The 14,570-nt window shown below is 47.2% G+C and overlaps 1 protein-coding gene across 8 annotated transcripts in view; it reads left to right on the top strand.

The window, feature by feature from the left end:
- The window catches only part of dab1a (DAB adaptor protein 1a), a 204,388-nt gene extending 190,188 nt beyond the window's left edge, over window positions 1-14,200 (top strand). For 4 of the 8 annotated variants that reach the window (XM_030433468.1, XM_030433467.1, XM_030433466.1 and 1 more), the window contains 8 exons: window positions 1,389-1,616; window positions 3,917-3,979; window positions 4,093-4,189; window positions 5,101-5,507; window positions 6,462-6,657; window positions 6,757-6,905; window positions 8,295-8,391; window positions 12,057-14,200. In XM_030433468.1, the coding sequence (XP_030289328.1) occupies window positions 1,389-1,616; window positions 3,917-3,979; window positions 4,093-4,189; window positions 5,101-5,507; window positions 6,462-6,657; window positions 6,757-6,905; window positions 8,295-8,375 (1,221 nt within the window). In that variant the 3' untranslated portion in view covers window positions 8,376-8,391; window positions 12,057-14,200. The remainder of the gene's footprint in view (window positions 1-1,388; window positions 1,617-3,916; window positions 3,980-4,092; window positions 4,190-5,100; window positions 5,508-6,461; window positions 6,658-6,756; window positions 6,906-8,294; window positions 8,392-12,056) is intronic. The other 4 variants (XM_030433473.1, XM_030433472.1, XM_030433471.1 and 1 more) reach the window with 2 other exon arrangements.
- The last annotated feature ends 370 nt before the right edge of the window (window positions 14,201-14,570 follow it).

Below are 14,570 nucleotides of genomic sequence, written 5' to 3'. Positions count from 1 at the left end.
GCCGTCGCTTCCAGTGAGGATAACAGTGGCTATTGTACATTTCAATCAGGTCAATTAAAACAAAACAAAAAACACCCAATTAGGTACATTTCATCCAATAGAAAAATTAACCGTATTAGGAGAGTAGATTAGTATCAGGCGAGCTGTTATTGTTCATCGCTATCAGCTAACGATGACCATACTTCATGCTTTCATCCACAGGAAAAGCATACACTCAGCGATATTGTAGTGCGCCAACTGCTCTTGCTTTGCCAGACCAATCTGCACATCATGATCCAGTGCCAGTACTGGCAAAAGGTCCGGCGGAACCCATCATCACTCTGGGAAAAAAAATATTGCAGGGTTGTTTGTGCAGTCAGATTGTTCAGGGCTGGGTGCAAAATACATCAGCGCGGCTCTTCTGTGTGTTTTCTACTGCAGTTTAGAAGCATGAAGGCTAGAGCTGCAACTATTAGTCCATTTTAAGAAAATTAGTTGTTCACCATTGTGATAATTGATATTTTAGTTCTTGTTTTTTCTTCTTGCAAAAATGTCAAACAAAATGTATGGATTTGCTGGTTTTCTATGTCATTCATGGTTGTTAATAAGGAGTCAGACAAAAGTAGAAATTTGAAGACATCACTTTAGGAAGCTGTGATGAGCATTTATCACAATTCTATTGACCAGTTGTAATTAGATAATGAGAATAATCGTTATATCAGGTGTTGGCTACGCACATGATACCTGTTAGTATGATAGACTCATTATTGGCTTTGTATCCTTCGTGGGATTTATCTTTGTGACATGATCCTTTAATCTTTAGATTGTGAATTACTTTGATCTAAATCCAGCCGGTAACAATGTCGAGCGAGCCAGCAGGAAGGACGCTGTTGTTTTCTCCTACAATGTAACATACTCCCTGCCTCTGCGCTCACATACAGCATGTCAGATAATCCGGCCTCTCTTGCTGTGTTTGCCTGCTTGTCAGTGTGTCTCACACTGTGGTTCCTGACACCTGGGAGCAGGCTTTACAGAAACACAAAGAGGGTTTCTACAGCTCAGTGCTGTAGTTTAGACTAAAGGTAGGGATGAGCTTTAAACCTTTTTAAATCTTCACCTGGGCTCTAAGTCTGGTGAGAAGAACCATGCTTTGTGCCTCGATGTGTGTGTGTGTGTGTGTGTGTGTGTGTGTGTGTGTGTGTGTGTGTGTGTGTGTGTGTGTGTGTGGATGAGTGTGTTCAGTGGCTAATACACCTGCCAACCATCATATTCCCCTGTTAAAATAAGCCTAATTTCACCATCTGTCTCACCTTTTCTCTGATTGTATGAAAAACAACTAACATGTTTGTGTGTGTGTGAGAGAACATTTTCATCTCACCCTCCATCTAACACTGGGGTTGTGATTGCAGAACGGACATCAAAACTCCCCCCACCACCACCACCATCATCATCAACTTCATCATGTTCATGCTCAGCCTCTCCAACAAGAAATAGCTGAGCCACAGCCGCCTCAGCCTCAGCTACAGCCTCGGCCTCGGCCTCGGCCTCAGCCTGAGCCTCAGCCACAACCTCAGCCGCAGCCTCAGCCGCAGGCAGTGGCGGATCTGATAGACTTAGACCTGCATGAGTTGACTCAGGTAAGGCTCTACACAGCAAAGTGCTCTTGTTGTTGTGGTTCAGACAAAAAGCAGGGAGGGTTTAAGTCTTTGTGAGCAGGGTACATACTGTCCTAAAGGTTACTTATCAGCCCTCCTGAACTGCTTCTTCAGGCATATCCTCAGATGATCTCCCGTCCTCCTCTGTGCTGCGACACTTTTGTTCTCCTTTAGTCGTAAGTCACCCCAACTCTTGACCCCTGTCATTTATGAATAAAACATGCAACCATGCTGTTGCATAGTAACCAGGCTGAGGCAGAAGTAGAGTCGAGCAGCGTACATACGGGTGCACCGGTGCGTTCACACCTGCATGGTGTGTACGTGTGTGCGAAAGAGGAGGAGGACCTGCAGGTATAGTCAAGAGGAAAAACACCGGAGCGGAGAGGTCCTTTAAGGGCGGCGTGGACGTAAAGGTCAGAGTGTCTGTCAGAGCGGGGGGTCAGCAGACAGTGGCGGTCATCTCGCCCGCTGTCAAGCTGCTCAGAACGCATTAATAAAGCATTCATAACACTTGGATAATCACAGCTACCTGACCCCACCGCCCCACCACCACACACGTACAGAATATTGAGCCGAGTGACTTCACTAAAAGTGGACAGAAAGTCTATAAACGTCCAACTTCCTGCGCTGTTTGCACACTCGCTTCAGTGATATTTCTTCCGTGCTGCTGGTTTCTGTTTGAGGAATATTTGCAAATGCTCTGTGCTATTGACTCAGAGCACTGTGTGGCACAACACTCATTGACAATTATAGGAATATATTGTATTTTTAGTTTAAGAAGAGGCTCTCTTAAAGTGTGTTTTGTGAATCTAATCCCATGGACACCCTGTTATCAGTCCTCGTGGATGCACCATTTTTGCACATCTAGGATATCGAGCTTATCGTCTTGTTGAGTTGATCTTTATCTGCTGCACTACACTCTGCGGCAACAATAGTCCATATTACATCCTCCTCTCCCCCTCCTCTCGATGTGAAAAATATAGGCATCCAGACCCATAACTGTAAAACACCATGCCCGCAGATCCATTTTCTGATAAACGTAAAAAGAGCGTTGTGGTCCATGTGTGACCTGCGAGAGGGAAGATATTCTAAGAACATTCATTATCTCAAAAGAAATTATCCGCATCCATGATTTATGCTAATCTCTGACCATGTATTCAAGGCTCAAATTCCTTCACAACTAAAAATAGAGGTTCCTTCAGTTGCCACCGGCCTAAAGACATTATTAATGTGCAAGTAAAGGGGGGGAGATACTAAAGAGAGGGATCATGGGGAGCCTGTGAAAGGAAAAAGAGCGATACAGAACAAATTCAGATCAAATAGAAAAGGCTGCTGTGTTTGATAACTGTTCCCTCTGAGGCACACCACACAGCCTCTACAACAGGGGAACATTAATGACTGATCCTGAGGAAGACAGTGGTACAGTAATGATGCGGGGGGCGCTGTAGTGTGCCTTTTAGACCAGCTGGTGGAGGGCATCTTTACGAGATAAGATAAACCTTTATTGATTCCCGGAGGTGCGGGGAGGACATTCAGGTGTTTGTACCGGCACAAGGACAGAAATAAGCTCAGATGAAAGGAGAAAAAGCAAAATATAAATCATTAGAAGTCCATAAAAGAGACAGCGAGGATCGGAAGTGAGGATAGGAGACAGTTCAGGATATAGATTATTAACCCAAACACCATAACCATCCATGATAGAGTCACCACGCGCTGTGGTGATAGTCATGTCGGCTTGCAGGTTACTGCAAGCTCAATTTGAGTTTTTTACCCGGAGTCAAATGTTTTATGGTATGTTTTGGTCTCGTCTTAAAAATCTTTATAGAAGGATTTTCAGAAACATCACTGGAAAAAAAATAAATAGGAAATTCACTTCCAAAACTAGAGTCATTCATAAGGGGGGCAGCCAGCGTTGAGCTCTACAGGACATGAGTAGAAATAAAAAATGGAACCTATACAAGCTTACAAGATAGTCAGTATGCATACAGTACCCCACGGGCAGTGTTGTACATGTGGAGCTGATGACAGAGATTGTGATAACTCTTGGTAGGTATGTCATCATAATCATTTCATCTCATTATCCCATCTCTCCTCACCCCTCTGTTACCTCTTCCGTGTCGCTGCGTCAGTGCTCAGGTAGGTGCCACCGACATACCTGGCTCGTGTCGTGCTGCATGCGGTGTGTCATGCATGTTGCACTGGAATGGAAACCAACCCACATAATGTATATAGTACGGCGGTCATGTTACTGTACCTGACGGCTTGGTCTCTCTTATTCTCAGAATATCAACCAGTTAGAGATTTTCGGAGACATGTCCACGCCTCCTGACATCACTTCTCCATCAGTGAGTAGCTGCCGCACATGCACAGTTTGCGATTTGCATCTTATAAATTCCCAACTGTATTCCCAATGATGTGTTTTTCTCTTGTTTTCCCTCAATCCGACCTCCAATCACAGACCCCCGCCTCTCCTGCCAACACCCTCGACCCCTCGCAGGGCCTGCAGCCTCCCACGGAACTGTTTGCTCCCTTCAATCCTGCGTCTGTGCCCTCAGGTAGGACCTTGTTCATTTTCTGCTTAAATACACCACTGCTACAAGAGCAGGGGGAAACAAACACAGCGGGAGAGGGAGAGCGAGTCGAGCGAGGAGATGAAGGGGAGCCGGAGAGTCAGAAGATTCAGAGGCAGAGGGCAGAGGAGAGAAGAAGAACGGGGGGGTGAGATAAATAGAGAGGGACGGAATAGAATTGAAATGTAGATGAGGGGAGGGGATGGAGGAGAAAAGGCGGTATTGGTAGTGTGTTGAATATGAAATGCATCATTAGCTTGCTGCCTCAGATTTACCTGTGGCTGAGGCGACTGTGGCGGTCAGAGGAAAGTAATAAAACATGCTGAGATGATTGTAGCCGAGACTCTTCTGTATGCACGGGGCTGCTGTGAATTAGACGTCGGAGTGTACTTTATAGTTTGCCTGCCTCTCCTCCCTCACTCCCCTCCTCACCTCTCTCCGTCTCCTCACCTCCTCTCCCTCTCTGTGCATATGTCAGCGTGGCGGGGCAGGCGGGAGGTTAAATGTCAGCGTTCTCTGCTGTAGGTAAGGATTGGAGACCAGAAACAGGAGACTAGCAAAGTGTGTAATAGAATAAGCTTCTACTGATGAGTTTGAGTGAATTTAATGAGTGTGTGTTGAGCACTGCCTTTTCATAATGACTCTGACTCATTCGGGAGGTAATTATGATAGTTCACCATGACCATTAAGAGACACCACATTATCTGCAGGCAGAAGTAGGGCAGCACTCTCTGGTGATGCATGGGTTATTATCTGTACGAGTGTGTTTGTGTGCAGAAGAAAAAGCAGATGATGAGCAGATGCACTGTGGGTATTGTAATCACTTCTCCTTATTTTTCTGCCTTATTGTTAAGATTTCCCAAAATAGCTACATTTCCTGTTTTTCTCACCACCAGGTTACGTGACGATGGGAGCCGTACCCCCCGGCCACTGGTCCCAGCAGGCGTTTGCTGCCCAGACGCCGCTGGCCTTCGGGGTCCAGTCTCCTCTAGGTCCGGTAGCCCAGGTGCTGCCAGGCGGCCAGCCGCTCATCTGGGGCCAGGCCAACATCTTCCCTGCCACGCAGCAGCAGTGGGCAGCCATGGCAGCCGGAGCCTTCCCCCCCACAGCCTACCTCCCTGCCCAACCTGTGGGCACGCTGCCCGCCGCCATGTTCCAGACTCTCACCCCCGTCACGACTGTGACTCCAGCCGGCGAGAGCCATTCAGGTGCTGGTGCCAGCGCCTCAGCTCCCTCCCCTTCAGCGTCGTCGAGTCCGCAGCATGGGGAGAGGGCGAGGAAGATTGGCAAGGAGTTGTTCAAGGTGGGGAGCTAATTAGTAAATAGTTCTGATGAGACCAGAATCATGATATCTGTTTTTTAACTTGTCTTTTTGTGGTCATGATACAAAGAAAGTCACAAGTAAAATTGAAAATGATTTAACATTTACCAGATTGAATGAGGGAGTATGTTTAACTTGTCATTGTGTCTTAATTGCTGTTTTTGGTGCCTTTATTAAATTGCCGACAGGAGAGAGATTACAGGGAGATGGGGAACAATGTGCAGCAGTGGTCCTCTACAGCAAAGAAATGGGCACATTGCGAACATCATTGGCACCTTAACTTGGCTGCTTTGTTTACTTCCTAATCTTGTGGAGCAGGGAATGGGTACAACAGGAATTTAAACAAGACCAAACTAGATTTAGTTTGAGCCTCTGCAGACTTTGTTCCACCAAACTGTATTGTTTCTGTATCTGAGTCTGAAAAGCTGTAAGACTGACACAAGTTCAAGACAATAACAAAAACATCTTGAGACCAAGACAGAAAGCAGGTTTTTTGCAATGTTGATCAAGTGATAGGGTCTCCAGTTAAAAACATAATGAATTGGTTACATTTTGAACGCCCATGCATTGAGTCGAAGTGTTAAAGCCACTGTGCTCAGAATGTGAGGAAATAACGGTTTTGACATAATGTCCAGCGTTGCTCCTGTCAGCTTTACCCACATGGCCTGAGTAACTTCCCCCAGAGGTCCAAAGCTCCGTTACTACCGGTATAAACACCGACACCGGTGCTACGAGCTCCCAGTCTGGACAGAATCAGCTAAGGACTGCTAGCTGCACAGATAACTAGCTTATAGCAGCTACAGTTAACAGCAATTAGGGGTCATTCTGTTGACATGCTGTACACTATTTGTCTCGAGCATGAATTTAAAAGGTGGCCAATTACATATCGCACCTTTAATGTCTGCATGCCTGACTGATGCTTGCCCCTTCCTGCAGGATTTCCAGCTGGCAAAGCCTCCAGCCATGCCGTCGAAAAAGGGCGAACAGCCCAGCTTAACAGGAACCTCAGAGGCATTCAGCACTTACTTCAGCCGTGTGGGCACCGCCCAGGACACGGACGACTGTGACGACTTTGACATATCTCAAATGAATCTGACACCAGTCACCTCCACAACACCATCCACCAACTCACGTGAGAACACCATCTATTATGTTTTTGTGTGTATTCAAAATAACGTGCTTTTTTTCTGTAGCTTTTTCCACATCTGACTCATCTTGTCCCGGCCCACAGCACCCACCCCAGCTCCCAGGCAGAGCTCTCCCTCCAAGTCCTTAGCCTCCCATGTCAGCGACCCCCCCACTGACGCCACAGACCCCCCCACAGACGACTCGTTTGGGGAAGCAGAGGGCAGTCCTAGTCGCAGTGGAGAGGAAGATGCTGTAAGTGTGTGTGTGTGTGTGTGTGTGTGTGTGTATGTGTGTGTGTGTGTGTGTGTCAGGATGGTACAAGTGGTTTGTAGAATAAGTCAAGTGTGTGTGCCTTTAATAACTTACTCCTTATGCTGCTATAACTTGCGCAGCGCGTTGAGATCTGCTGATAAATAGCCTTTGTAGCCGTGTTGGCGGGCCAGGTAATCACTCTGGCTGATTAGGGGGCTGACGCTGTTGTGTCCCTTTGTGTGTGAGTTTGTGTGTGTGCGTGTGTTTGTGTTTGTTTCTGTCTGTGAATGTGCACGTGAAGTGTGTGTTCCTGCGCAAGCGTGACCAGAAGTGTGCCTGCATAAGTATGTGGTTCAGTGTGTGTGCCTGGTCAACACAGCGTTAAATTAGCTGGTGGGATTGTCAGGGACATCATTAAGCTGTTATTAATATCAGCCAGGTAGCGTCCATACATCACTACTTCTATATGGACAGACTCATCTCTGGTGAGATAGAGCAGGAATAATGCCCCAATTCTTCGTGCAGGGGCAATTAATATTTATTTTACCAGCTGCACCCTAATATGAGGGAGAGAAGTGGGAGACATTAAGGAGAGATGAGCAGATAAGGAGAGATTTTTAGGGAGGGCGGAGAAAATCCTACTTGCCTTTGACCAAAAGTCCTTGTAGAGTGAGTGACCTTCCAAGAAACAAGACTTTCCTGGTACTTTCCCCGCCGTTTTTCCTCTCCGTCCCTCTCTTTTTTTTGTGTGTTCCTTTCATGCTCGCCTCTTTCTTCTCTTCTTTGGCGCCCCACTCTCCGGGCGTGAAACATTAGTTTTATGCCTCCAATCCGGCTATTATTGAAAAAAAATAGAGGACTTTCACACTGCTGAAAATGTCACCAGGCCTGAATAACACGCACAGAAGCTTTACACAACCCAGAGAAATGTGCAGCGGTGGCGGCGCCGAGTGAGTGAGTGCGCCGAAAAGGTTACAAAGGAAAGAAAGGACAGGAAAGATGGAGCGAAGGCAGAAAAACAGCCCCCCCTCCTCCTCCACCTCCTCGCTCCCTGCGGGGCGAGATGCAAAAAGCAGGAAGTGTTTTCGGTAAAAAGCGGCGGATCAATAGAGCGAACTCCACAGAGTCTTTCATAATAGACAACTGTAAATGAGTGTGTGTGTTTAAGTATGTTTGTGTGTATTAAATGTGTTTCAGAGAAGATGGTTTCTCACTCTGGTGTCCTTATGTCTCCTTCAGAGTATTGACACCTTTTTCTCTTTTGCTTCCTCTCTACGTCTGCTCTGCAGTCCGTCCTTGAGATTTACTCCTCTTCTTTATTTCCTTCTCTCTTTTTTCTCTCCTCCATCAACTTTTCTCTTCCTTCCCTTCCCTCCTTCACCTCTTTAGGCGTGTGGTTCTGGGTCGCCCTGCCCCAGTGAGACAGCAGAGCCCAGCCCAGACCAGGCCAGTCCAGAGGCTGGGAGCTAGATAGCAGCAGGGCAGGGTAGGTATCGCTGCCTCTCCTGCTCCTTCACCTCCCTGCCCTCCCACTTACATCATCCGTCTGATTTTCATCCATTCCTTTGGTCTCATTTTCACTCATATTCCCTCATTTCTCTTTTGCCTGCTGCCGCGCATGCTCGAAAGACAGCACGTGTCTGACTGACTGTGGGTGCTTTGTCGTGTGTGGCTGTACATGTGTGAGTATTTGCTTGTGTTTCATGAGGGTCTTGTGATGTGGCATCACGTGCGTGTGTGAGTTTATGCAACAAAACGTGTGACGAGTTCATTGCGCATGATCACTCCGGCCACGGTGCTCCGTGCCCTCATTGTGTCCTGTCTACGTGGCTTGTACCTAAATCACGCCCAGTTCCCTAAATAGCACACGTCTCACTGTGAGAGCCAATAGTGTGTGACAGCCAATCAGAGACTGTGCACCTCACTGAACAGGACGTCTTTCGGGGTTTGTCAGTGTTGTGCACGAATATGCTGATCTCGAGTGTTTAGCAAAATTTGAAAATGATGTGCGCTGTCATTTGAATGCATTATGTATGTTACTTGATGTAATGTAAGTCATAATATGTGAATTATTGTCGGAGGATCAAAGTGATAAAGACAAGCAGCGACCATCGAAAACTCAGGGAACTGCTGATGTGTTTGATTCTACTGGAAAACTTTCAAACTCAAGCCTACACCAGGAGACGGAGCGACACAAACACACACACACACACACACACAACGACACAGCAAAGATGAGAGCCATTTTGATCCCTGCCTCCCTACCCGGTGTCCTCTCCCACACAATTCCCGACTTTGGCTCCTTAATGATAGCTGCTGGCACTCACACAAGGAAAAAAATGTAATGGTTTTGTTTTCATCAGCTAATACCGGGGTGCCAAGATTAATGACTGCCCCGCCATAATTGGCATTAATTAAAACCCAAGAAGCCTTTGAGTCCTTCTCCACTCCAGGAGAGGAGGAGGGGCGGATGAGCATCCTCTCTTCCCCCTGTTGGCCACCGTCCTCATACGGAGACGGTCTGGAAGCTGCAGGGCAGCAGGTGGATGCGAGCCTTAAGTGGGAGGATGGATTGTAGAGGAGCGAGTGGTGAATCTGGCTGCAGCCCGGCTGTGTTATGTCCAGAAGCGCTGAGTTTTTCCTCTGTAGTAGGTGGACTGCTTTGGTCCTGGTCCAATGACGCTGCTCCCATATGGTGTTTACTTGCTCAATCACATCGACTTTCGACACCTTCCCAAACACACACACACACACACGCAATAAGCCCAGTTATTCCCCAGACAAGCACACCTGTGATCGATAGTTTCGCCACCTGTGCTAATACTGGAGCCAAAAATATGTGTGAGTGTGTTTGCTGCTGGCGACGGCCGCCTGTCCTGTCCTCCCCCTCCCACGGTGTGGCTCCGACCGACATGTGTTCGGGCTGGTGGGAGTCTAAGTGTTTTGTTTTTTTTCTGGGGTGATCTCATCATGTCCGGCGAACGATCCAGAGTCTCAGCCGTGAAATGGCCTGCTTCCACGGTTCACTGAGCAATCTCACATTGCTGCCCTCTGCCCAAGGCCTACCACTCACACAAACACGTACATGCACACAAATGTCCACATGTGTACCAGCCAGGCCCGATATTTTGGCCTTCAGTTTGATGCTACGCCAGGGCATCACTCATACCTCCACCCTCCCTCCCTCTCTCTCGGCCCGGGGTTTAAGCGGCCCGGCTGGCAGGGCTGGTTAGATGATGCAGGGTGACACTGCCCGGCTGTGGCTCGGGTGCAGGGGCTGAGCAGTGTGTGCTCGCTGTCACTGCTTGTCTCAGCCTCTTTGTCACCTCTCAGGGCTGCTGGCAGCTACTTTCTGCTGGCTGTCTTGCTTTGGCTGGCCGTACAGTCACAGCTCTGTGTCCCAGAGTGCAGAGGGCCTCCAAGCCTTCACCGCAGTGCTCTGTTCAGGTGAAAGCCCATGCAGATAATGTAACAGCCATGTTTGGGTATGAATTTGAGCACTACTTGAAAGGTAGTTTGACAGCTCTCTGTAAATTGAATAATGCGTCCAGACCTGCGCTGTATGAAAAGTGTCAAGAAATAACGTTTGGTGCCATATAAATAAAACTGACTTGATTTTGTCTCACAGATACTCTTTAAAAGAAACAACTGCATCCAGATATGAAATGAATCAGATCTTGTCCAAATTTTACCATAGAATTGTTTTTACCATGGGTGTTCTGGTCACAATTAATTAGCGGATAACTATGGATGTTAGGAACATCAGATCTCATTATTTTCTTTATTGATAAATCTGAAAATTTCCCCCCATCAATCAATCAATCAATATTGAATTAACCCTTTACATTTTCCTGGATCCCAAGGGTACATATTGAAATCCTTAATTTTGTCCGACTGAAAAACCCGTAGATATTTCCTTTACTTGACAAAGAAGGTGTTCCAGTCCTGACATTTGAGAAGCTAGAGAATGTTTAGCTTCTGTTAGAAATGGCCAAAATGAGGATCCGAAGAGTTTCTGTAAATCAGCAAATCAATAATTCCACACGTTTTTCATCTATACACCATAATGACATGCAACAAACATGTGTGAAGTGTATGTGTGTTTAAATTGAACAGCCCAGGAAGGCCAACACACAAAGATCCTCTGGGTGCTCAGCTGCTCCCCTTTACATTGACAACATGGAATCAAACAACTCAGGATTATCATCAAGTGTTAACTCAAGTTAAACGTTCTCACGTAGACGATTTCTTTTGCCATCGGGTGGCCTCTCAATTTCACAGTTATGTCTGATGAGGGTTGTAGCGCTGTACATCAATTTTTTTTGGGGAGCAAACGACACGATTTTCCTCACCTCAGCAGACGGTTCAGTAACCCCAGTGAGCTCTCATCCTCCAGTTTCAGCATGTGTTACCCTACGCTTGTGTTGGAGCTACTGGCAGACCCCAAACCGTCTTCATCTCTGCACCTTCTGAGTGCAGAATGCTTCCAGAATATAATAGGCCAGTCAGTGGTCTCCAATCAAGTTGTCTGCATAGCAGATTGAGTGGCTGGCTGTAATTATGTGTACGATAATAACGGGGCCCATTGTGAGTGACTGCAGCAGACTTGGTGCTCCGACTGCAGGGTGTTCCATCATCCACTGTTGTGTTCCAGCTCAGCTGGAGAGGAATACAGACATGATGACTCATAACTGGTCTTTCAAGGCACTAGTTTATACCTCTGATTCATACTGGCCCTGCAGGGAGCCTGCAGAGGGAAAGAATATGCACGGACGTACGCAGTAACACACTCCGAAACTGTAACGCAAACACACACACACATATAGAAAAAGGTTTCGAGAGGGAGGGGGGATTTCTCAGTGGGCTGACAGGAGAAGTGATTGGATGTCTCCTCTGAAGCAGTGTACTACTGCCACCTGGTGGTCACATGAGGTACATGAGCCGACGAACCTCTGCAGCTCTCGATCGTTACTTGTCGGGACTTGCAGATTGGTGATACTTCAAGATCAGTCAGTTGAGAGAATGAATCAGAAACTCGGGTTCCTCCCTTTTAATTGTGTGACATTCAGATGAAAGAAATCCAACCAGGTTTTAATGGAGATGAGTTCGAACTGTTTGAGATTGCTGATCTTTTTTCTCTCTCGTGCACAGAAGGGGAAGGACCCTCTCTACGCCCGGATCAACAAAGGGAAGAAATAAAGAGACTCACAGGAAGACAGACCTGACCAGCACTGAGAGAACAGGAGGAGAACCTCCCCACCCACCAACCCCTGTGTGTGTGTGTGTGTGTGTGTGTGTGTGTGTGTGTGTGTGCGTGCGTGTGTGTGCGTGCGTGCGTGCGTGCGTGCGTGTATGTCTGGCACATCGCCTTGCCCGGCCGAGCCCATCCTCTTCTTCTCCTCTGGCTAACAACCTCCCTCTCTCCTCCTGTGCTCCTCCTCCACCTCCTCTCTGCAGTCTGCTCTCCTCCTGAGAGGAGAGAGCCCTCTCAGTCCTTCACTCCAGGCAGGAGGGATATCAATCACCGAGACGGATCCAGTTCTCCCTCCACTGCGCTGTCTTCTCCTCTCCTCTCTCACACCCAGCCTTACGGACATATCCTGCTCCTCCCCTCTCTCCCTCCCTCCTTCCTCTACGCTTCCTCTTCCTCCTCCTCCTCCTCCTCCTCCTCCTTCTCCTCTCCTGTCTTCGCTCTCACGCTCCTCCCTCCGCCTCCTGTGTCTGGCCCAGAGACTGTGCTGCCAAGGAGGGACTGAATCAAGCAGTGCCTCCCTGTCTCCGACACACACACACACACACACACACACACACACACACACACACACACGCTCATTGGGATTAGGATGATCATCTTTCGATTTAATTGACTGAATCTGCATCTGTAGCGGGGAGATCCGACAGGAGGAGCTAGACTCTTAACAGGCCTATCAGGGATGGTCCGTTACTGGGATCGCTGCTTCTGATTGGTCGGTTGGTTCGGCCGTTCTCTCTCCATTCTTTGTGAGTGTCTGCTGGATCACTATGCAGAAACAGACTCTCTGGGAGCTACTCACACACAGACTACATATACTTACACACCCACACACACACACACACACACACACAGTCATCGCTCACCCTCTCTAACATGCATTCACACACACAGTAATTTGCCAAACGTCTCTCCACGCAGACAGACTCACACAGAGGCCCAGAGGACCAGACATACCGAGGAATGGACCCTGAGAGGGAAGAGCTGCAAGTCCAACAGATTCTGTGATTGAACTGTTCATTCTCTATAGCTTTTGTACAATACCGATTAAAAAAAAAAAAAAGGAGAACAAAATTGAAAAATGGAATTTTTATTTTATAAGTCAATCAAGCCGCTGGGGTCAGCTCTATAGGAGTTATAGAGTCAACATGGCTTTAAGGCATCTGATCGTTGGTTTGCCAAACTCATTTTGTAAATAATGATAACAACCATTCTGTCCACCGGACTTCTGCGCCATAAAATAGGAAGGCTTCAGTTATGCAAACTCTTGACGTTAACCCAAGCAATACCAACATATGAGTTCTTTCACCACGTTCCGTTGCCCCTCTTTCTGATTTTCGTTCTTGTGCATGCATGTTTGTAGGTCTTCGTCTTAACCTCACTTACTAATCCACCTGCACACCTCGCCCCCCTCCTTACTGTCTTTTTCTAATCCAAACCGCCTCACGTTATTATCTCCTGAACAAATTAGCTCCTGCAGTTTCAGTTCACCGCAGCCTTGTGTTTCTGTGCCACAAACCTATATATTCCAGCAGACACTGTATCCCAGACTGCTCCTCACCTCCGCCCCAATCACCCCCAAGAACACAGTCTCTGAGATACAGTGACGCCCCTGCCCATCTGTCTGTCTGTTGGTCAGGTGCCAAGCTGCTGCCGTCCGAGCGTCTGTGTGTGGACCGCGGCGTCCTCTGCTACAACTACATCAACTGTGATGCCAATGACTCCCTATTTTATGGCCAGAGTCCCCATGTCACGTCGAGAACTCTTTTGGACTATGATGTTGATTAACTTAAAAATTTGACAACTAGAAGATGAGCAGAGAAGTCGAATTAAAAAGGGAAACGTTTGCTGTTTGAGTACATAACATTTCTAGACCTATTTTAACTTTACCTCAGCTAACAGTTTCTTAATGTAAATTGACACATTATTTTTATCTTTATGAATATGACATTCTACAGTGGGTTTTTAGATGATTTTTTGGTTTCTCTCTTGATTTACGTATTCCACCATGTATTACTGTTACAAATAAACACATCCCAAATGACTGATGTGTATTTTTTTTTTGTATGTGTCCTGGTTGTAATCTGTGTGTGTGTGTGAGTGTGTGTGTGTGTGTGTGTGTGTGTGTGAGTGTGTGGAAGAGAGAGTGAGCCTAATGGTGTGTGCCCGGCAGAGGTGACCCCCAGCGAGTCTGTGGTTAGTGTAAAGCAAGTGGCGGAGTATTTTGTTGTAATTTAACACGCCTTTAATGGCCTGTCACATTCTGCTACACTTGCAGCCTCTAATGCACGCTGTCATAAGCTTTATTAGTGAGCGACTGCAAAAAAAAAAAAACAAGGACTCCAGCCTTCCGCCTCCTCCTCCTGCTGCTCCACTCCTCCCAGCAGAAACAACAGCACAGCAACCTTATCACA

This window comes from Sparus aurata, chromosome 11, assembly GCF_900880675.1.
Source record: "Sparus aurata chromosome 11, fSpaAur1.1, whole genome shotgun sequence".
NCBI classification, from domain to species: Eukaryota; Metazoa; Chordata; class Actinopteri; order Spariformes; family Sparidae; genus Sparus; species Sparus aurata.
Note: the sequence above shows the minus strand (reverse complement) of the source record. Positions and strands in the feature narration are given on the sequence as shown.